This window comes from Felis catus, chromosome B1 (assembly GCF_018350175.1).
Source record: "Felis catus isolate Fca126 chromosome B1, F.catus_Fca126_mat1.0, whole genome shotgun sequence".
NCBI classification, from domain to species: domain Eukaryota; kingdom Metazoa; phylum Chordata; class Mammalia; order Carnivora; family Felidae; genus Felis; species Felis catus.
In genome coordinates, this window is record NC_058371.1 from 3,402,165 (window position 1) to 3,424,741 (window position 22,577).

Consider the following 22,577-nt stretch of genomic DNA (forward strand, 5'->3'; position numbering starts at 1 on the left):
ACACTTTGAAAGATATTTGAGTTCCTGCAGTGACAAAGGCCTATGTAGAAACTGCAAGCATAATTTACTTACCTGATTTATGAAGCAATTCATGAAATCTAGCATATTCGTGCTACGTGGGGATTCGTGCTACATTTGTTAAGAAAACAAGGATCTTTCACAATTGCAAAACTCCCTCTTACCACGTTTAATGATAGAACACAGTAGATTGGGGCAATTATCCCTCGTGTTTTATTAAACCTTTATACAACTGTTAGAGGTTAATGGGGCTATTATTTTTCCTACTGTCAAAATCCGCTTCGAAGCAAGACCTAGAGCACTTAGTGCCGGAAACCCAGCACAGAGAAAGCAGGCATGGCTTTTTCTGTAGTGGGATTACAAATCACCGTAGTCTGCAACCATTCAGACAAATCACCCATTAATAATAGAGCACAAAGGTCCCCTAAAAACAAAGCCGGATGATGGGCAGGACGGCTGGCCATTTAATGATACGTGTAGTGACTCTAACGACAGTATTGGGAAGCAAAGCATGCTTTTTTGGGGGGAATGGGTAAAGCAGATCATTTTAATTTTTGAAGATGATTCATGTGGGGGTGAACAGAACAACAACATATGCAGGTACTGGGCCAGATGAAAATTATTTCCAGAATAAAGTCTCAGGGGTGGAAACCACACAGCATCCTGACCAGCTGGATGATTCTGTTCCCCGGGTAGCCTTGCCTCGGAGGCGAATTAAGTGGGCTACTCAGGGTTATTCATCACCTCACACACTCTCCTTCCCTTGCCCCTCCCTGCATCCCAGCCCCCTGCAGCTCTGAACCTGGGAGGGTACACAGGAGACAGGCTGTCCGCCTCTCGCCACCGCATTCTTTAAACGACCTCTCGAAAAACAGGCACGTCCCAGTCCGCGATCCACTGACACGCGGACTCACTCGGTAGTGCCAGGGGGAAACAGGTGCACCACAGAGTGGTCGCTGACCTCCTAGAGCACAAAATCTAGACTGACAATGAGAGTTTACTACTTGTTAGTAACTCATAACAGACACTTGAAGAAAATCAATTCCTCACAGTGAAAATGGGGGTATCACGTTCTAAGACTACAGAATGTTACTGCCATTGATGTGTGATTCAATCAACAGGGTCGTTTTCATGTAATACGTGTGATTGTGATAATGCAGCATACTTTCGACCAATGCCAAGCGCATGTCTATACGTGAGATATTCAAGTGACCCAGCCGTTAAAGAGGTCTCGTACAGAAGATGTGGTGACTTGGCTGGTGGCATAGTACGTGACTAATGTAATTGTTTCACATCCTAACTTTCTGTAGACTCTTACTTTTTATGGGTCGATGTGCTGCTGTTTGGAAAAATAAACTTGTATCTTTACTCAAAGCTCACTAAATGTTGCTACGTTTATTACGACAGGCTCTGTCTGATAAATATTTACATAACCAGAAATACCAGTTGGCTGTAACTTCCTCTGGGGAAGGAACATATTCTGAACAGCCCTAAGCTCTTGGTCTTTCCTCAATGTGTGACTACTGTGTGCATGAATGAGATGTGGGATACAATGACGTCACTGAAGAAAAGTGTGAGCACGACTCTGTCACACTGCTCCAGGCTACCACGTAACTAGGACACTCAGGAGTTCAATGGACAAGCGTTTTGAGCAACTTCTGTATGCATGTGACTCTGCTAGCAACTTGTAGATATTGGCGAAGAAAGGAAAAGGAAAGCTCTAGCCTCAAGTTTATATTCTAGTTTTGGGCGGGGGGGGGGGGGTCAGGAATAAGGACACACACACATGCACATCCAAATACACGCACACGCGCCCCGCAAGCAGAGCGTAAATACACACGCGTGGTGGCTGGGATATGTCATGGCGAGTGGTGCACAGAAACCAGAGCGAAGAACACGAGGGATACCATAATGGGCGGGCAAGACGTATGGAAGCAGGATGGCCAGTGAGTCTTTCAGAAAAGGTAAATTCTGAGAGATTCGCCGAAGGGAGGGAGGGATGAGAGTCCTCCGAGAGCATCGTTTCAAACTAAGGAAACAGAGGAGCGGAGCCGGGCGGAAGATGCAGGCGGTTTTGAAGAAACACGTCCCGACCAGTGGAGGAGGGCAAGAGGCGGAGGGGACGGAGTACAGTGCATGGAAGCCACCGTCGTGTCGCCCAGAGGGCTCGCGGCAGCGTGACCCGCCGCGGGGAAGCAGGCGGACGGGAGGCTGGGGGAGGCAGACGCGGTAACGCCGCGGGCCGGCCGGGGACCATGGTGGCCGGGAGCGAAGGAGAAACGGCCGGCCTGTGATGGCTGGGAGGGCGCAGGCCTGCTGGCTGCCGGAGAGAGGGCCGGCACCACGCTCCGGGTCCCCGGCGAGGAAAAGGAACGGCCCGGTCCGAGAGACGTCCCTGACACGGGGCGCGCACACTTTGCGTGGCAGCCGGATGTCAGAGTCTGGAAATCCAGACGGCAGTCCAGGACGCTAAGCCAAACACAGCTCATTCCGTTCCAGTGATCGCACAGGAACTGCTTTCCAAACCACGACAGTTATTGGGATGGCCTGCCTTTTCTTCATCTCTTGTTTTAACCCCATTAATGAGAATTCACGGTTGCTGTTTTCCTAGCTTACGCCAGTCACCGTTGGCAGACAGAGGGCTGACGGAGAGTGTCCTTGGGCTGAGCCCTTGGTGATAACGTCACTAAGCTTAGCGTCCAACAAGAAGGCAAGAAACTAGGCAAGACACAAGATTAATCCCTTTTTTTTCTTCACCGCACATCAGAATGTAAGTAAAAAGAGAATATTTCACACAAGTATATCCCACACGCTCTTAAATTTTTCCAAACTTAAGAAAATGAACACTATGAGTGTAGCAATTATAGTGATAAGGGGATAAATGCAGTATGACCCCAGACAGATGGAAAGTCATTTATAAGGGTATATTTGAGAAAATGGATTAACCAGTCATGTGTGTTAAAAAGGTAAATCAGACGTTATATAGTTGTGATTGTATCTCTAGCTGTATAAAGTGGTTAAGGCATCATTTTGCTGTGTCATTCTAAAAACAGAGCTACAAAAATGTTAAAATCTGCCTTTCCAAATAATTATTTCTGACTCAAAAGAAAAGCCAGAGGGAAAAAATGGAACTACTGAGTGTCATTATAGAAGACGATACCTGATCAATTGCTTTTCATTAACAGGACTGTCTATTTGGCAACTTGGACTATTTTGCTTCAGGTATTTTTATTTTTCAAGGTAGAAAAAAAAATATTGATTATCCATAGACACAAAGGCAATGAAATAAATGGTTTACAGTCAAATGTAGGAGAATTCTAGGGTCATTTATTTTATAATGTTCTGTTGTTATTTTCACCCAAGGGTTTATAAGGTAATGCATTATACTGTTCAATTTTTCCGTAGTGTTTTCTTCTATTTTACATTAAATAATGATTCCGCATCAATGTCTACCCTGCTTGGGTATCCACTGTTGTGACCGCTGTGCTCAGTACACAGCATGGGCCATCAATACATCTGAGTGAGTTACAACAAATCAATGTGGAGTTTGTAAAGTCATTTGTCCTTAACTTTACAGGGGGAAAACAATCTCTAGCTGAAAAATAACAACCAAGGTTTTCGTTTACCCTCCTCCCTACAGATTTTTATATTTTGGAGTTAGAAGGGCAGTAACGGATTGTCCAGGCTCCTGGTTCTCCCATGGGGGGCTGCTAACACTGTATCCCACGTAGGCGACTGTCAAGATTCAGAAGAGGAAGACATACTGTGTCTACCGTTACCGCCGTTTTAAAATAGGCAGTGACAATTTAATAACCACTTGGTGTTGAGAGGGTCTGTTCTCAGAAGAAAGGCGAACCCCATGTCACTGGGAAACAGCAGGGAAGCTCAGGGTGGAACAGTCACTGAGCTTCCTCCAGATGCCCTTCTGCTGAGTGATGCTCCCCATTTATGTTGCAATCTTGCCAAAGCTTAAAATGATTAGAAATGTAGAGCAATAGGCAGAATGGATACCTTAATTACCTCTGAGATTTTTTGAAAACACTTATTAATCAATAATGAATGAACCTGATGAAAAAACAAACTTGTACATCATTCCACTCTACAAGGTAATGGAGGAAATTAATTGCCCTCATTATGTAGAAGGGCTAAAATATCCCCGCTTGTGCCCACCCCCTGTACTATGTGATCACGTTTGTGCACGTGAAGGACAGATGTGAATGACTAACGGGTTAATTGGTAACGTGAAACCAGGGCTGGATAAAGAAACCAACCAATATAGATTCCAGAGCAAAATTCACAGAAGATTCATCAATCCCATGGGGAAGAGAGGATATGTAGGGCTTTTGTTCCACAATGGGGGAAAATGAGCCTCTCCTGTGTTCTCCCCTTTTTCATTTATTTAGTCAGATTATACGTGCTAAGTGCTTGTTAGCTGGGCTATTGGGGAAGAGGAAGTGCAGCGTGTGATCCCGTAAAGGCACCAGCTGGGAAGGGCTTTGCCGGCTGGGAGCACTCCGCTCTCATGGAGCTGGTCTCGGACCAAATGGAGAACCAAGGCAGGTCTAGGAAGGAAATGCACGCTGGCCCAAGGGATGTGTGCTAAGTGGCTGGAAAATGGACCTCAATACAGGCACTGGTTGTCTATCCGATGAAACGGGGAATCTGCTTTTAACCTATGCACCAGCCACTATAGATCTGTACAAACTTCCCTAACATACAAGTGACAAAATCCTTGCTTAGCCTTGCTATAAAACATAGTACACGTCACCTCGTTCCAGCACTCTAGTGACCTAACTGCTATAATTATATGAGCCTTTCATCACTAAACCATGAATTCCTTGAGGGAGTCTGTCAAATCTTTCCGTTTCCCCAGCCAGGTATCCGTCTCTCTTCCGGGCACTTGGGGAGGCTTGGATCGACATTGCCAGAAGGCATGGTTCCTTGCCTTGTCTAGTGTTTTCTCTGTTTGTTTCTCTTCAAACACCTGAATCTTTGGGTAGTTTGCCCTGTGTGGATGATCAGAATCTTGAGCAGTTTCTAGCAACCTGAACAGGGTCTCAAAAGGAACCAGATGCCCCCTCTGGAGGAGAATAATGTGAGGCGGAATTACTTACTAAAGGGTTGTTTTCATCAGAGAAAATCCAGTTCCTCACGGTGTGGTCTGCTGAATGCCCATCACATGACGTATACTGGAGAAGGCAATCTATAAACACCTTGCTTTACCCACTTGACCAAATTAAAACGCTAAATTAAGCATTAATTAAAATGTTATTGTTTTAATTTCATAAATGATGAAACCTGACCTTGGCTACCCTTCATACTTTTACAAGCACGGAATCCTTGTCTTCAAAGTCCAAGTCCGTTTCTCTAGGAAACACGTCACTTAGTTTTCTGGCCATGACTTCTGTGTAAATAACCTTTTATTATTTATTATATCGTGGACCTCAGAAGGCCCTCAGTTTCTTCGATCCTCATTTTTTTTCTAATAATTAACTCTCATGTCTCACAACCAAAACCAAAAGTTTAATGCTGTTTGGAGAAAGGACAGCATCCTTTTTCACACCAAATGAGTAATCAGGCCTTTGTCACTTCATGTTCAGATAAGGACAGAGAGACATTCTCTTTACAAAGATAGCTTCCATCTACATTTTGCTCTAGCAGAGAAGTTCAGTGTTGACCTGATACTGATGTAATGGGGAGGTTCAGCAGCTGTGTGGTTCTACATTACTGTGGGTCATCTCTGTAAGGTGTTCAACTATAAAATATAAAGTACAAAACTATTATAAATACCACATCCCCTACCCTACTGAACATCCAGAATTAAAAGCTAGCAATAAAAACTATCAAAACTTTACTAATAAAACCCTTCCTTTCTTTCTCTGTCACTTAGTTGTTTTCTGCCTTCATCTGGATTCCATTTTTAGTCCAATCTGATTTGAACGGCACTTTCCATGATTATCAAACAGAAATTGTAATGAAAATATTTATAGATTGACTTTGTGTGTGTGTGGTACCTAAGGACCTGGGTTAGTCAGAGTTCTAGTAATACGTCCTTTGATAGACTGAATCTTTGCATCCTCTCAAAATTGTTTTATTGAAATCCTAACCTCCAGTGTGATGGTATCTGGATGTGGGCCTTTGGAAGGTAAGGAGGTCATGAGCATGAACCTTCATGATGGGATAAGTGCCTTGATAAGGGACAGGAGAGATGATTTCTCCCTCCACCATATAAGGATATAAGAGACGACAGCTATCTATCTATAAACCAGGAAGCAATCCTCATCAGAACTTCATTCTGCCTTGATCTCAGACTTTCCAGCCTCTAGAACCATGTGACATAAATTGAAACCACCCAATCTAGGGTACTTTGTTATGGTAGCCTGAGAGATCTAAGACATGCCCTGTATCTGACACTTACATCCTAGGAGGCTGAGTCTACTTCTCTGTCCTCTTCAGTGGCCAGGGAACAGGGCCATCGTATAGTCAATGGACCCTGTTCCACAGGCAATGAGTAGGATACCATACAAATGGGATATTGAGAAGCAGAAGTAGGTCATTCTACAAAGTGATTTTTAAAAGATTTATATTGCTATTTTTGCTTATTTATTAGCTGTTGTAGAGTATCTATCATGGAGAAAACTTCATGCAGAAGCCCAATACGTCACACAGATAAAATCAGAGCTGGTTGGGCTGAGGGAGCTCAAGATGTCCGTGCCAAGATTTCCATCTCTACTAAATGCTAGGCAGTGGGGAAATGGATAAAATGTGTAGATCCCAAACACTGGACAAGGAGCACAAAGAGAGCAGGCAAGTAGGGACACCAGAAGAAGTCACCAGGAATGAACAGAAAAGGCAACTTGACAGCTTGAAAGTCCTAAAAGGAACAACGGTGCCTGAGCAAGGACCACACCAGAAATGAACCCGCCTGGGTATCACCATGGGGCCTGCGGAGCTGCATTTCATAGGACAGGTAAACGCACCGTGAAACTGACAAAATAAATGATGTCACAGAGGTAAGAACCAAACGAGGGACCAACTAACCATGCCTGGGAGTCAGGAGAGCCTTCAGAGAGGGAGAGGAGTCTCTAAGCATGACATGGGTTTCTGCGTTCAGTGAAGGGAGTTAGGTCACTTCTGGCAGAGAGGCACCGTGACATCATCCAAGGCATGGCAACGTGGTCCCTTCAGCTGAGTAATAACGAGAGACTTCCAGGAGAAGACACTAGAAAAGTAGGTGGTAGGAGACACCTCCCGTCATCCAACAGCTAGTGACGGAGTACTACCACGTGCCAGGCATATGCAAATGGACCCTGTATACATGTGGTCTTTATGTACATGGATATATATGTACGTATTTCCTCTGTGGAAGAACTCAGGATTTGCCCTAAAGCTATTTTATTCTTCAGGCGACAGATGATCGAGAACATCATAACAGGAAAATGGTAAGACCAGACTTCCATATCCTAAAGATCCGTACAAGAACGGAGGGAAGCAGGGATCAAATGCTAGCAGTGGAACACTTATTCATGAGAGAAATCGGAAGGTCCAGCCTCACAGTGACCACTGAGAGCAGAGAGTCAAGACAGATTTGAAACACACTCAGCGGATTCATTTAGGACCATGTCAACAGGACATTCTTCCCCAACAACGTGAAGCCACTGCACATTCTTTCTTCCAGCAAATACTTTCGCAGGTAGAAAAGTAGAAAGAGGGGAAGCGAGAAAAGCAGTTTATAGGATTACGTCTCCAGGACGCATCCATTCTCTCCTCTGTGTCCCCTCTAATTGACATATCAATCCTCATATAGAAAGAAAAGAGGACTTACAGACGGAGTTTTTATGACTACTGTCCTTGCTGGGCATCATCTTGACTCCTCTTGACTTCAATTCAATTGCCTTTTTCACTGCAAGAAACAAAATAAAGCCATTAGTAGGTAAGAGTCAAAGGGATATCACAAAATAGTGCTTTATCCTCACAGCATTTTGAGTCATGACTGCGTGCTTACCAACCTCTGGAAAGTGGGACACGTTCTAAGAGGTTAATGATGCAAAGCAAATGAAGTACAAGAGCTTGTGAATAATTAATGCAAGGCTATCAGGCAGCAAGATCGCATCTTATAACAGCAGTGTCAGAAGCTAAAAATGATGTGGGCTGTGGTTTACCTTCGACACTAGCGATGGCCCATCTAGAAATCACCACCATTTCAACAAGTACTCAGGCAGACTACTCTCTCAACGAAGGTGCAGTGACTCTAGAGCTTTCTAAATTTGCTGTGTTCATGATAATTTTTAGATAAAATGTAAGCTGCTCATTTATTTATTCATGTAGTTATTTAATAGTACAAAGTTTAACATACATACATTCATGGGGAGCTCATATGGGAAATCATGTTCTGAGTGCTGGGGATAAGATGTTAAATAAAAGAATGAAAATCCTCCTAGATGCTTGTTATCTATAGACAGCATTAAAAAAAAAAAAAAAAAGAAAGGCATACATGACATTGGTTTCTAGGGTCAGTTCTCAAGCTTAAATTTATGTTCCTTAGTGATTTCAGGTCCTGCATCAAACATTTTAAGAAGTTTCACTTTTCTGGTCATTTCTAGAAAACAAAAAGTAAGGAGGCATTTCTTGAGAAGAAACTAGGAAATAATATTTTGATTTAAAAGTCTTTTAAATAGTAAAAATATATTATTGTTATTTACATTAAAATAATAATTTAAGGGGCACCCAGGTGGCTTAGTCAGTTGAGTGTCTGACTTCGGCTCAGGTCATGATCTCGCAGTTTGTGAGTTCTGGCCCTGCGTCAGGCTCTGTGCTGACAGCTCAGAGCCTGGAGCCTGCTTCAGATTCTGTGTCTCCCTCTCTCTCTCTCTCTGCCCCACCCCCACTCACGCTCTGTCTCTGTCTCTAAAAATCTTAAAAAATACTTTTAGATAATAATTTAATATTTATATTGACAATATAATATTTAATTTGAACAGTTATCATGCACACAAATGAGATGACCTAGAGTAACTCAAAGTATGCAGATCCGGGTTCAAATCTTTGCTAACAACTTGGTAGCTATGCGGTCTGGGTACATCACTTAACTCAGAATCTGTTAATTTCTCTGTAAAGTGAGGTGGTGGTTAATTTCATGTGTCAACTTGAGTGGGTACAGAGTGCCCAGCTATTTGGTCAAACAGTATCCTGGGTATTTCTGTGACAGTGCTTTGTGAATGTGGTTAATATTTAGATCAACTAAGTAAAGCAAACTGCTCTCCCTAATCTGGGTGGGACATATCTAATCAGTAGATGGCCTGAATAGAAAAAAAAATGCTGACATTCTCCTGAGTAGCAAAAAACTCTTCCTGCCTGTCTGTCTTCATATTGGGATATCAGTTCCCCTGTTGTCGCTGTTGCTGCTGCTTTTCCTGCCTTAAGACTTAAACTGAAGCATCAGCTCTCCCTGGGTCTTGAGCCTGCCAGCCTGTGGATCGTAACTACACCATCAGCCCTTATGGGTCTCCACCTCACCCACTTGCTCTACAGGTCTTGGGACTTCTCAGCTCCCATAACTGGGAAAGCCAATTTCTTATAAAAAATCATATGGAGCCTATTAGCTCCGATTCTCTGCAGAGCCCTAGTGCAGTGGGCATGCTGATGTCGAATGCAGGGGTGGGAAGGCTGTATGAGGAAGGCGTAGCCATAACGAACGTAACCCAGGGGAGCACACGACAGACTCCGTGCCTGACGGTGTTTGCTCCTACTCTCCTATCTGTGTATTCAGACGTGTGCCCTAGCGGTGGCCACAGCAAGCGCCCTTCGGGTTGTTCTATAGCTGATGTCGCTGAACCTGTGTCCCCTCTGCACTCTGCCACCGTCTTGTCGGTGGACTTTCCGGCCCCCTGGGTACAGGTCTCCACATCTCTGCTTCTCAGAGTCCCACACTGCACATTTCACCTGCCTCTTCCCACGGACGCTGGTTAACGGCTTACATTGCGGGACGCGTCTTCAAACCCACCGTGGTGTTTAATTCTCGCACCACTCAGGTAGGTCTTGTACAGACCTTTACTCATACCAGGGAGCCGGGAAACCAAGGCTCACAGATTTGTCGGAAGTACACGGAGAATAAGATATGTGACTGGGATACAGATCTCCCCACTCAGAACCCACGAGGCAGAACCCTTGTGTTCTGCCGGCTTGAGTGCGGGAGGCATGGAGGTGGAGACCCACTAAAAGGAAGGAAGCCAAAGATGACAGAGAGCCCTGTACCTGGCCTTCGAAATCATCTCAACGTCACCAAAGTTGAAGGGAAAGCATAATCTACTGATACTTTTACTTTTACTTTCTTTCTGTAATAAAATAAAAGCTGATTCTACATCACTTCCCACCTCCCTCTTAAAAAGCAAGCTCTTGCATGTGAGGAAGGAAGCAATTCCCTCCCGTTGGCACTGACCACACCTTTGCAGGGGGAAGGCATCATTGAAAAAACCTCCCCCAAGGAGGGAATCACACGAAGCCTCTTGGGAAGGATGGGGAAGTGCTCACCATTGAGCAGATTTGGGGTTCAGGAGCGGCCAAGACAAAGCTGCCGCCAGATGGGTAGGGTGATGGATCGTGGCTTTCACCACCAAGGCTGAGACACACAACTCTAGGTAAGACACGGTGGCAGGGTACCTGGACATTTGGGATCTTGCTGCCAAGGCACTGAGAACGAGGCGGGGCCAGCTCTGATGATGAGCCCTGACAGTCTGTCTACGGGCTGCTGGGACACAGAGTCTGGGGCACATGCTGGGACAGCGGACACGGGGTGTGGGGCACAAGAGTACTGGAGAGCACTCCTGGGATGGGGCAGCATCTGCCTGAGACCCTGGGGGATGCCCCGGGACAGGGCGTGTGCTGGGATGTGGCAGGAAAGGAGAGGACCCAGGACACTGGAGGTCCACCAGCCAAGTGAAGAGCAGACTCCGTGTCAGACATGACTGTACGTAGCTACTGTCACCACCGACCTTTGCTTTGGAGCCAATTCTTCACAGTTACACCAATATGATGGCAAGTTGGGACTATTTCTACCTAAGGGACTGCTGCATCATTTTTTCCAAAATGTTCTTATTCACAGGATCTCTTTTGATGAGCCCACCTGTTTAATGGCATATGGGGGTTTCAAGCACTCCCTTCTTGGCATAATCTAAAGGAGTCTGGCCTTGGACTCTGAATCTTAGCCCCATTAATATGGTCACGTAATCTGACAAATCACTTAAACACCACAAACTCAGTTGCTAAATCTTTTAATCGACTGTCAGTCCCTTTGCTGTGAATTTCACCAGGGGGAAAATGAGAGTGTGGAAGTGCTTTATAGACTTTGAAGAGCTCTTCCCAACAGGGCAGATGAGAAATGAGTGAATTAGCCCAGTGTGGTCATGCGGCTCAAGCAGGTCGTTACGGCCGGTACTGCAGCCAGACCAGGGGACTCCTAACAGTGCAGCCACTCCTGGTGGATATTGGAGACGTGCCACGGAGATGCCCCTTCGTGGATGGACTGGTCGGTGGGTAGTGTTCAGTGTCAGCCCCTTTCAGGGAATGCTGACCTCCAGACAGCCACCTCTCCCGGGGTCATACCCTCCAGGGGCCGACCACACTAATGCACATGAGCGTATACAAGTCCCGAAGGGGAGCAAGTTCAACTCCAAGCACCCTGTGCATCGCTGGGACTGTTTAGGACCTCCAGGAAACCCAGGACAGCTGCTTTCTCCTCCTTCCAAGGGTGTTAACCCCAAAGGACATCCCCTAGGGGGCATCCTGCTCCCTAACGTTCAACTGCCTAGCAGAGAAGCATCAATGGGCATCAAGGGTCTTTCTTGTCCTGTGTGCTCCCTCCTCACCTGACATCTTCCTCATCCTTCTATCTGTCTGGTGGGAGAAGGAGATCTGGCACCTGCCCTCACCACAGTGCTGCTGGCTGCAGTGACCTTGTCTGTCAGACTCCCCAGGACAATGGTTTAACTTGAACTGGGGAACGCCTTCATGCGCCTCACCCATCATAACCGCTGTCTTGGGCTGTAGTAACTTTGTCTTGAAGTTACTCAGGAGAGAAGAGATGAATGCACAATAAGTCACAAACAGGATAATCAACGGGAGATAATAAAGAGCATGAAACTAAAGCAAACGTCGCCCAAAAGGAACAGATTAACACAAACAGAACTCAACGCATTCAGAAAATAAAAAGAAATAAAAAGAGTGGCTTTCAGGGCACGATAATGGGCTCTAAATACACACGTCCTATCTGGGAGCCTGATGAACTCTGGAATGTTGTAAATAAGTGTATGCAGTTGTGTGAAGGTCATTCCACCGAGGATTTTTTTTCCCAACAAGATGGCGCTGTAATGAAGACTATCTGCCCCACTGAGTCCTAATTTGTTTCTAGTTGTTGGGTCTTCTAATTGCACAGCACTGGTTCCTGGTGACATTATAAAGAAAGGGCAGTTGGCTTGGGCATTCCTCCAAGGGCCCTCCTCCCATGTCCCCTCTTTTCCTCCATCCAGTGGCCTCCTGCCCCTGCGGTGGCTCTCCGCACACCTGGATGAAGAGTTCCTCTTGCCAGAAAAGATGCAGGAGGAGAGGGAGACAGTAGGGCAGACAGACGGGAGCATCTCCAGAAAGATCGCTTACCCAGGGCCACCTCTGCCAGCAGCCTAAAGCTCTCATGGACAGAAGTGTTTAGCGCATTCAGTCTCAAGTCTTACAGTGGATGATACGGTTGCATCTCCTGAATGACAGCCACGCTAATTTTGGGGTCAACCTCAGATGTATGGAATCAGGAACTCTGGAGCTGGGCCTGGCCTCTAGCTAAAGTTTTAGCACGGCCACCTGGCTTTGCTTTTTTTTTGTTTGTTTTGCTTTGTTTTGTTTTATTTTGTTTTCCTTTCTCTTCATTACTTTGTTTGGTGGGGAAGAGACAGTTGGATAAATGCTATCACTAGAGTCTGAGACTCACTGGTGTATCCTGCCTAAGATCATTTCTCAGTAATTCAGATTTAGCATCTTCAAATAGGTATTTTCAGTTCCTTTCCTATGAGGACATTTAATAAGGGGAAAATTCTAGGGATAACATTTGCAGGTTAAGAGTAGAAAAGATTGGAAAATAGCAACAGAGTGGATATGTTATTCTTTCTTTCTTTCTTTCTTTCTTTCTTTCTTTCTTTCTTTCTTTCTTTCTTTCTTTCTTTCTTTTTCTTCTATCAGCTTCTTTCGCTATAATCTGTCAGGGTCAGGCTAAATCCCACTTTAGGTAGTTTGGAGATTTGAGGGAAGAACCACTATATCGAAATGACAACAGTTTTTCATAACTATGTTTAGAGTGGCAATATGATAAGAGATAAATATTACTGTTTCTAGGGGAGCCTAGGTGGCTTGGTCGGTTAAGCGTCCGACTTCGGCTCAGGTCACGATCTCACGGCCCGTGAGTTCGAGCCCCGCGTCGGGCTCTGTGCTGACCGCTCAGAGCCTGCAGCCTGTTTCAGATTCTGTGTCTTCCTCTGTCTCTGCCCCTCCCCTGCTGTCTCTCTCTGTCTCAAAAATAAATAAACGTTGAAAAAAAATTTAAAAAAAATATTACTGTTTCTACGTAAAGCGACGGCTTTCTCAACCCTTTCCAAAGGGAACATCCTTCCCCTCCTACATCCATGATGGGGTCCTAATCGAGCTCAGTCCTGGATGCTTTCCAGGTTCCCCGCCTTGTCCCCGGCAAGGGCCGCCTGGCCTTCACAAAGGTCCTCATGCTCATTACATCTCTGTTAGGCAGCCGTATCTTCCACCAATGACATCCTGGAGCTTCCCGTACCAATGTCTGCAACAATGCTCTCCCTATAAAGGAGAGCTCGGATCACCTCAAATAAATAAAATAAATGCACCATTGTTTCAAACAAAACGAATTTACTAAATACAGGGACAGAAACCACTGAGAAACCTTGCAACTCACAAAGGAAATTGTGTCATGCGTACACAGCAATGACTATCTCAAGAATTCAAGGTTTGCAAATAAAAATATAAACCCTGTTCATTGCACTTATGATTGACTCAGATTCTCATACTCATTAATTTTCCTAAATTAATATAAATGTACATGTAGCATCTAATTCAATGTATAAAGTACCTAAGTACATAGCAGATATACAAATGAAAGTATTTGACCTTGTCTCATTGTCAGAAACACTCTTGTTCTCTTCGACTTGCAATTAATCAGTTGTTTTTTATTTAATTTGGCAAGTAAGCAATTATATCCTACAAGCTATTAATCTTTTGTATTTAGATTGTCTTTTTATATTGTCCCCTTGGTAAATATGATTTATTTTAAATTTCCATTTTTATGTCAATTTATTCTTGAATTGGTAGAAATGTCATTCTTCACAAAAAACTGGTTCTGGTTCATGGTTGTTAGGCACATTTTCTGCTTTCCTTTATTAGTGGGGGGGAGGGGAACTCTAGTATCTCCTAGAGTTTTGTCAATCTTTTTTGAAGAGAAAAGTAAATGTTTTGAAAATGTTGTACCTTGAGCAATTCCAGTGGCTTGCATTTTTTACTGTAAAACTCACTTCTTCCCCTAAGAATATTTGTTCCCTAATTCTTTAGAAATGCCTTCAAAATATTCAATTGCTTCATTAATAGATCTAATTACCTAGCACCCCCAACCAAATTAACATGTCTTCATTAGATTTCACTATTGTTTATAATAAGAGTGTTCAAATTTCAGATTAAATACACGTTAAAAAAAAATGTTTAGGGGCCCTGAGTGGCTCAGTCGGCTGAGCTTCTGACTTCAGCTCAGGTCATGACCTCGCGGTTTATGGGTTCGAGCCCCACATCCGGCTCTGTGCCTGGAGCTGCTTCAGATTCTGTGTCTCCCTCTCTCTCTGCCCCTCCCACTCTCTGTCTGTGTCTGTCTCTCTCAAAAATAAACAAACGTTAAAAAACAATGTTTAAAGCCCAAAGCAAAATGCCCCCATAGTTAAACAAGGATCAGTAAACATGTAAGTATTGCCTCAATTTCCTATTCTGGTTAACTATCATTAATGTATGGTTGGTGTAGACACTGATAATCCGTATGCACACAATCTCTCATTATGTCCGTTATGATAGACGATGGGCCCATTTCCCCATCTAAAACCAGAATCTCTACGAGAGCTCAGCACCTCAAAAACACAGTGCCATAATTCCTCCTCTTTCTGCACAAACTTTTTTTTTTCCTGCTTGATCAATTCCATTATCACAGAAACGTACAGTTTTACTTCCCGTCTTCATAAACCGAGACAAAACAAAACTGAATGCTGAACCAGAGAGCAAGCAAGCAGAGAGACTGGGTGGTCCCATGGGCTGCCACGGTCCCCCCTCTGTCCTCTCCCGGGGAGCAGCGGGAGAAACCCCCCAAACCAACGGTGTTACCGCTCCACTGCCCCCCCCCCCGACCCACCGGGAACACCGCCCCAGACCCCAGCGGACGCCCGAACCCACCGGCAGCACAGACCCCTCTCTGACCTACCACCTGTCCTACTCACGTGTGCACACCTGGAATAAAGTGCAATTTACGAGTCAGGCCCAGGACGAGATTAACAACAGTAACTAAGAATAAGAAAATGACACCAACACACAGCTACGGGAAGGTTCTTTGCAGCTCTCAAGCTTCCCACTGCCCCGTACTCACCCCTCCCCGGCGGCAGCGCGGTGATCAAACGCCTCGAGTCAGGAGGTGAAGCCTCGCGCTAGCCCCAGACTCGCGAGAAGGACGCAGGCGCGTGCGCGTGAGTAGCTCTGGGTCCTGCGGCCTGACGCTGCGTCAGGGGGAGGAGCCTCGGCTTCCCGCTCTGCTCTGGGGGTAACTGAGGCGTGAAGCGAAGCTCCGGAGAAGGGCCACGCCCCGGCCCTGTCTCGTCCTATCTTGAATCTGAAAACAGCCTTGAAAGAGGTGAGCTGTGGCTTCCCTGCCGCTAGGTCTTCTGGTCAGTTCTCCACTTGCACTCCCGCACGGTGCTGGGGTCACAGGCACAGTGAGCTCCTTCTACAGAGGGCGGGGGGCTGGGGGGGGCACCAGCCCCGCCCAGATCACCCCCCGCCCCCGTGTGTCCCTCCCCCTTTGGCCACTCCTTGTTCACAGGCTTCATGGTGTGTTGTCTGGTATCCACACTCTGCTGTAACTACCCCCCCCCCCAGCCACGGATCCCATGGAAGTATTGTCATCAATACTTCAATAAATTATTACTACCGTGCTGTGATTATTACCACTAATGTTTAAATCAGTATGCATTTGACTCCAGAAGAGTGCTGTGCGTGCATCCTATTCTATCCCATCACAGTGTGGTAAGAGTTCCGCCATGATTACAACCATTTCCAGCAAAATCACGACTTACAGCGCGGTTAATTGCTTTATCCTGGGTTACACGGCTACTAGTAGAGCCGATTCGGCTCGGACATCTGATTCTACAGCCTGCTTGCCTCTCCAGGGGGCCATGCTGCCTCCTTTTTTTTTTTAATTTTTTTTAACGTTTTATTTATTTTTGAGACAGAGCATGAATGGGGGAGGGTCAGAGAGAGACACACACAGAATCTGAAACAGGCTCCAGGCTCTGAGCTGTCAGCACAGAGCCCGACGCGGGGCTCGAACTCACGGACCGCGAGATCACGACCTGAGCTGAAGTCGGAAGCTTAACCGACTGAGCCACCCAGGCGGCCTGCCTCCTTTATGCAGTATGCCACTCACTTTAACCACTTGGCAGGGTAAAATTTTCTTATCATGAAAAGTTTATTATTACAACATAAGATATAATGCTTAAATACAGTAAAACCTTGGACCGTGAGGAGCTTGTTTGGCGAGTGTTCCACAAGAGGGGCAAACATTTCTAATAAATCTTAACTTGATAAATAAGCGATGTCTTGCAACACGCGTAGTGCGTGATGCCCAATATGACATGATCACAACTGAGCCAACGGTCCTCTCTCTCTCTCTCTCTCTCTCTCTCTCTCTCTCTCTCTCTCTCTCTCTCTCTCTCTCTCTCCAGGACTCTGGGTGATCGTCTCCCATGCTCAGATACTTCATCTCAGGCCACGATGTTTGGCAGGAATGGGTGATTTTTCAGAACGTTGGAAGGTGCCGACAGGTGGCACGCGTGTATTTTCTGTCACTTCCAAGCACCTATGCACAGGCCTTGGCTTTTCCATCCAAGAGGGAGCTTAGGAATGCTCTGATTCATTCTAGGTCAGGATGCCTGCAGATAGAGACCCTTTCCTCTGCTGCCCTAATGCCAGTTACATTAAACACAGTGTATGACAAGAGTTTATTAATACTGTTCTGTAGGCAACATCCTTTCAAGTGCATACACTGGCCCACATGCAGAAAAAGATTCCATGGAGCCAGGAGATAGCAGTGATTCCATTAGTGAAAGTCATTCTGCAAAATAACCCTCCTCTCTCTTATCTCTCTCACACCAGCCACGAAGGTTTTCAAAGTGCAGGTTAATGTGTTTATTTTTCTTTATATTTTGTATTTTTCAATACTTTTGTGTTATATTACAGTATTGTAATCATTTTCATATGGATATTTTGGGGTTGTGGAACCAATAATCTGAGTTTCCATTTTTTCTTATGTGAGAATTTTTTTTGATATACAAGTGTTTTAGATTACAAGCATGTTTCCAGAACAAATTATGCTCACAAACCAAGGCTTTATCGTATTTGTATATGAGTCGACATGTCTTTTTACAACGTTAAATTTTCAAAGCCAGAATGTGATTTGCTCCTGAATAATTATCAAAGAAATGCTTTGATGAACTCATATGTTACTTACTTAGACTCAAATGTCTGTTAACGTTGATCCTGTTCTAACAAAAGATGTGCACTGAGTCACACAGAATTGATTTTGTTTTCCTTCCCTATAGAACGTTTTTATTTATGATTGAGTAGTATGTGGACGTGGCAGGAAAATTGGGAAAACCTAAAAATTATCAGAAAGAAAACAAAAGTGACTGAACAAATCATCTAAAGATGACCACTGTTACTATTATTTGTGTATTTATTTCCAACCCTATGTGCATTACATATATGAGTTAAAAAGGTTTAGAGGTAAAGACACACATGATATCTGCAGAATACAAACAAACGTATAAATATATTTTTATTCTGCTTGTATGATTCTTTGAGCATTTCTTCTTGTCATTACATAGTTTATTTTTTAAACTAGATTTATTGACATCTTTGAATAGTTTTGAAAAAAAAATGCTTTCCACATATTTAGTTACCTCACAGACATTTTCTCGCTCCTGACAATTGTTTATAACACCAAACACCTTTTGACCACATCAGTAAATTCTGACCACATTCGCGGAATACGTTGCTAGAACCGATATTCTTTAGTCAAGGCTCTTAATCTGCAGTATTAAACTGATTTTTAGAAGAACTATACCAGTTTACCTCAGCAGTTTATTTAAGAATATCTTGACTATAGCACCTTTGCCAACATTGAATTTTACCCCCCAAAAAAAAAAATGTTTAACTTGGCAGTTGAAAAATGCTATAGATATTTACATGCATTTAAAGTAATGAATGTGCTTATTCTTCTATTCTTTAAGTCATACTATCATGATCTCATGGTCCATCCATTATTTTGTTTATTTTATGGGGAGCTTCTCATTAGAACATATATACATATATATGTATATATTTAATGTAGAAATAAATAACTATTGTCTTTTCTTTATTAGGCTATTTTGCCAGAGGCTCCCTTGTAAGTTAGCCCACACTCAGCTATCCATTCTTACATTGTCTATTAGATTTTATGATGCCCTCACATGGACCCATGAGGAAAACGGACAACTGAGTTTTAGGAACTACATTATCAGATTTCTTTGTTACTGTTTGTTATTTTTCAGCAGCCAAAATCTTTTGTTTGTTGGAGAAATCATCCTCTCTAAGGTGTTACAAGTGATCTTTTGGATCTGAAAAGTCTCAGCTATTTATTGCCAATACTGTACAACGTTAAAAGTTTTACTGTTGATAGTTTTTGTTGGTTGACTATCGGACTGTCTTAGTCTAACGTCACTAAATTGAAAGAGAAAGTTTTCATTTGTGAAGTTATATTATTGCATCAATGATCGTGATCAGGTGATAGAAGGATTCTTGTGGGATACCCACAAACACTTGGTTATTGGATCCTTTGCCAACTTGAAGGGTAATTACAATAAAAGTTTTTATTGGAAGGAAGGCAGTTAACTTTATTTGTCTCTGTGTGCTTAACAAATCATGGACCTCAATTAAATAATATATATTCCCTGCCATTTAAGTTGTCAGAGATAAGAACATTCAAGATTTAACTTGGAACACTTTGGGATTGAAAGATTTTTCCCTTAGCTCTGTAGTGATTTATTGTTTTTTCCCACATAAGTTAATTTCAGGTCATTTCCTTCGAAACACAGGGGATGGAGGGGACCAAGGGACACACGAGGGGACAAGAAGGAGACACCAATTGGAGACATTCTGGAGAAAGGGAGAAGATTAAAAAAAGAGAGAGAGTGACATTGTGTGCCCTGGAAACACCTTTTCTCCTTCCCCATCTTCTGTGTGTTAAGATGTAGATATTATTCAGAGGGATGTACGCATAATTATCTCAGAAAATTCACACTTGCCAATAAAGATGTTGAGTCTTTTTCCCTCAACACACTCTTCATGTCTGTGTTATACCCCGTGGAGAGATTTTCCACTGCCATTTCCCCAGCTCTCCCAGCTGGACTATGAGGAGAAGCCACCTTCCTTGGCAGGGTGGGCACCCACTTTGTGAAATGTCTGGTTCAGCAGGAAGGGGGACTGTCCTCGACGTCCAGAGATCTGAGCATCAGTCTCACTTCTGAAAGTGTCTGAAATCCTGAGCCAAGGGCCTCATCTTTTTCTCATCAATTAAATGAAGGACTTGAATTTCCAAGAGCCTGATATTCGGTGTCCTCATTCTTGTTCTAGGCAGACAATGTGGATGGTATTTACCCCAGAGCAGGGCTCCAGCCTGGACTTCGGTGTCTTCTTCTGGAAGGTAAGGGCGCTGGCGCATCCCCTGCAAGAGCAGTGCTGTGCTCTGTACACAGTGGGAAGCATGCTGCTGGGCAGAGCCATCGGGGAAAATTGAACAAGCGTGAGCATCGCTCACGTAGAATAGGCCCTGTCCTTGTACTGGGCAATCAGTGTGCACTGAACTATGTACCGCTATGGTCCAGATGTTTGCGTCCACCATCTAATTCATATGTTGAAGTCCTAACCCCCAGTGTGATGGTGTTAGGAGGCGAAGCCTTAGGTAGGTGATTAGGGAATGAAATTAGTGCCCTTGTGGCGGAGGTCCCAGAGAGATCCCTTGTCCCCTTCTGCCATCTTGGAGCCAGAGAATGGGCCCTCACCAGAAACTGGATCTTTTTGGCCTCCAGAACTATGGGGAATAAGTATTTGTTGATTATGGGACACCACGGTGGTAATTTGTTACAGCAGCCTGAAGAGACGAAGACATCCACCGAGGGCACTTCCAGATTTGCATTTGTCAAACCCTTGATTCTTTTCATAGCAAAAGCCTCACCCTTAGACAGCATTGATTTTGGAGTTTGATGTGAGATCTCATCATCCTCCTGAAACTTTGTATTGCCGTCACCTTGACAGGTTAAGATGTCCCGAAACCTCAGGTACCTCTTCTGTTTAATAAAGATTAAGTGTCCTGCCTCACAGAGTTGTGAACAGTAATTGACATAACAAATAAAAGCACCTAGGTGTGATCACTGGCTCTTCCTAGGCATGCCAAGCACTTGAAAGATACTTTGCAACAGGAGGGAGGACTTTCCAGTTCCTGTTTGCATTCATTGTGAAGTATCACTGTCTCTCCCTTCTTCAGCTTCTTTCCTTAACCTCACCACAGACAGGACACCAGGGAGGAAACTGTAAACGCCCTGAGTATAGTCCCCGAGGAGCTAGGACAAGATCCTGTTATGTTAATCTCTAGCAGAGAAATTGGCACCTGTTTTTCATTCAAAATAATAATAATAATAATAATAAATAAACCAACAAAACATCCTACTAAAGAAATTGTTCTCAGATTTTATATATATATATATACACACATACATACACATGTATATGTGTATGTATATGTGTATGTATATGTATATATAAAACTATATAACAAACTCCCCATAGAACACTGTATATAGACCATGAGACAGTAACAGTCAAACAATCTTAAAGAATAAAGGAATAAACACCTTGATTATTTTAAATGCAAACAGAAATGAGAAAGCATTTTTCAACCAGCAAGTCGGTAAGCATGTTCCCTTTTTTAAAGTACTTTTTTTAAGTTTCTTAATTTTATTTTTAAGAGAGAGAGAGTGTGCATAACAGAGAGGCAGAGGGAAAGAGGGGAGAGAGAGAGAGAATCCCAAGCAAGCTTTGTGCTATCAGGGCAGAGCCCAATACGAGGCTCGAACCCATGACCTGAGTTGAAATGAGGAGTCAGTCATTTAACGACTGAACCACCCAGGCACCCCTGAGATATTCTTACACACACCTGGTGAGGTGGACAAAGTGAGGCTTGTTGAAAAATCAGTGTATCCCTGTGGATGCAGAGTGTTGACCAAAAGATCCTAATTCTAGCAATTCATAGAAGAAATCAGGGAGAGAATCCGCTGGAACATCTCTCTGGGGCAACTCCCAGTACCACCCCTCCCGCTTCTGTTTGTGCGAAGGTGTTCGCTGCACAAGGTAAACTGTTTGCATCAGTTCTTCAGTACATACACGTGTCCTTTCAGACTGGGTGAGGACAGGTCACAGCAAATTCTGTGACAGCTATTTCTTCCCTGCCACCACAGACTTCTCAGCGCCCGTGACCGCTGTCCCGCGTTCACCAGGTGCTGACCGTCTGAAACCTGGATGGCGTCTCACGGTAGGAGAGCGCTCACGGTGTCTGTGCCCGAGGTCTTTATTCTCTCGCACAAAGGATGACAGCGTATTTGTGTCCGCCGACCCGCGGGGAGGCTCAGAGGATTCCTAGTGGTAGGCCTGTACACGGAGCGTGGGGGGCCTGGCTCATGGGGGCCTTCAGAAGCTGGCTCGTGGTGAAGCCTTCAGAAGCCGGCCCTGCTCACTGTGGCCCGCAGGAGGTGAGCATCTGACGGCCGTGCCTCTTGAATAACAGGAGGAGGAGCTGCCCTGAAAACATCTCTTTCTCTCTCTGGTCTCTGCACATTCAGACGCAACTCAACTCCCAAGTCCAGTCCTTGGTCCCTCAGACCAGGGATGCACGGGCACATGTGCAAGTGTGCGCCTGGGCTCAGGGCTGTGGATCTTCCTGAGCCAGGACGGGAGGGCGTAGATCGGACGACCTCCCCGCTCGGCTTTCGTAGTGGGTCCTGTCCAAGGATTTACCGGGATTACACTGCCAAACCCAGGAGAGTTGTCAGCGCATGTGACATTTCGGTTTGGCTTCAGCCCCTGAGAATAAGACAGCATCCCGCATTCTAGGACATGGCACGAGAGACAAATCCACTTTCAGAATGTTTTCTTTGTGAATT

At 44.5% G+C, this 22,577-nt stretch overlaps 1 protein-coding gene across 3 annotated transcripts in view; it reads right to left on the minus strand.

The window, feature by feature from the left end:
- The window catches only part of CSMD1 (CUB and Sushi multiple domains 1), a 2,016,427-nt gene that overhangs the window by 669,511 nt on the left and 1,324,339 nt on the right, over positions 1-22,577 (minus strand). For 2 of the 3 annotated variants that reach the window (XM_045056760.1, XM_045056761.1), the window contains one exon: positions 7,844-7,921. In XM_045056760.1, the coding sequence (XP_044912695.1) occupies positions 7,844-7,921 (78 nt within the window). Of the gene's footprint in view, positions 1-7,843; positions 7,922-15,697; positions 15,836-22,577 lie in introns of those variants that run through there. The other variant, XM_045056762.1, reaches the window with a different exon arrangement.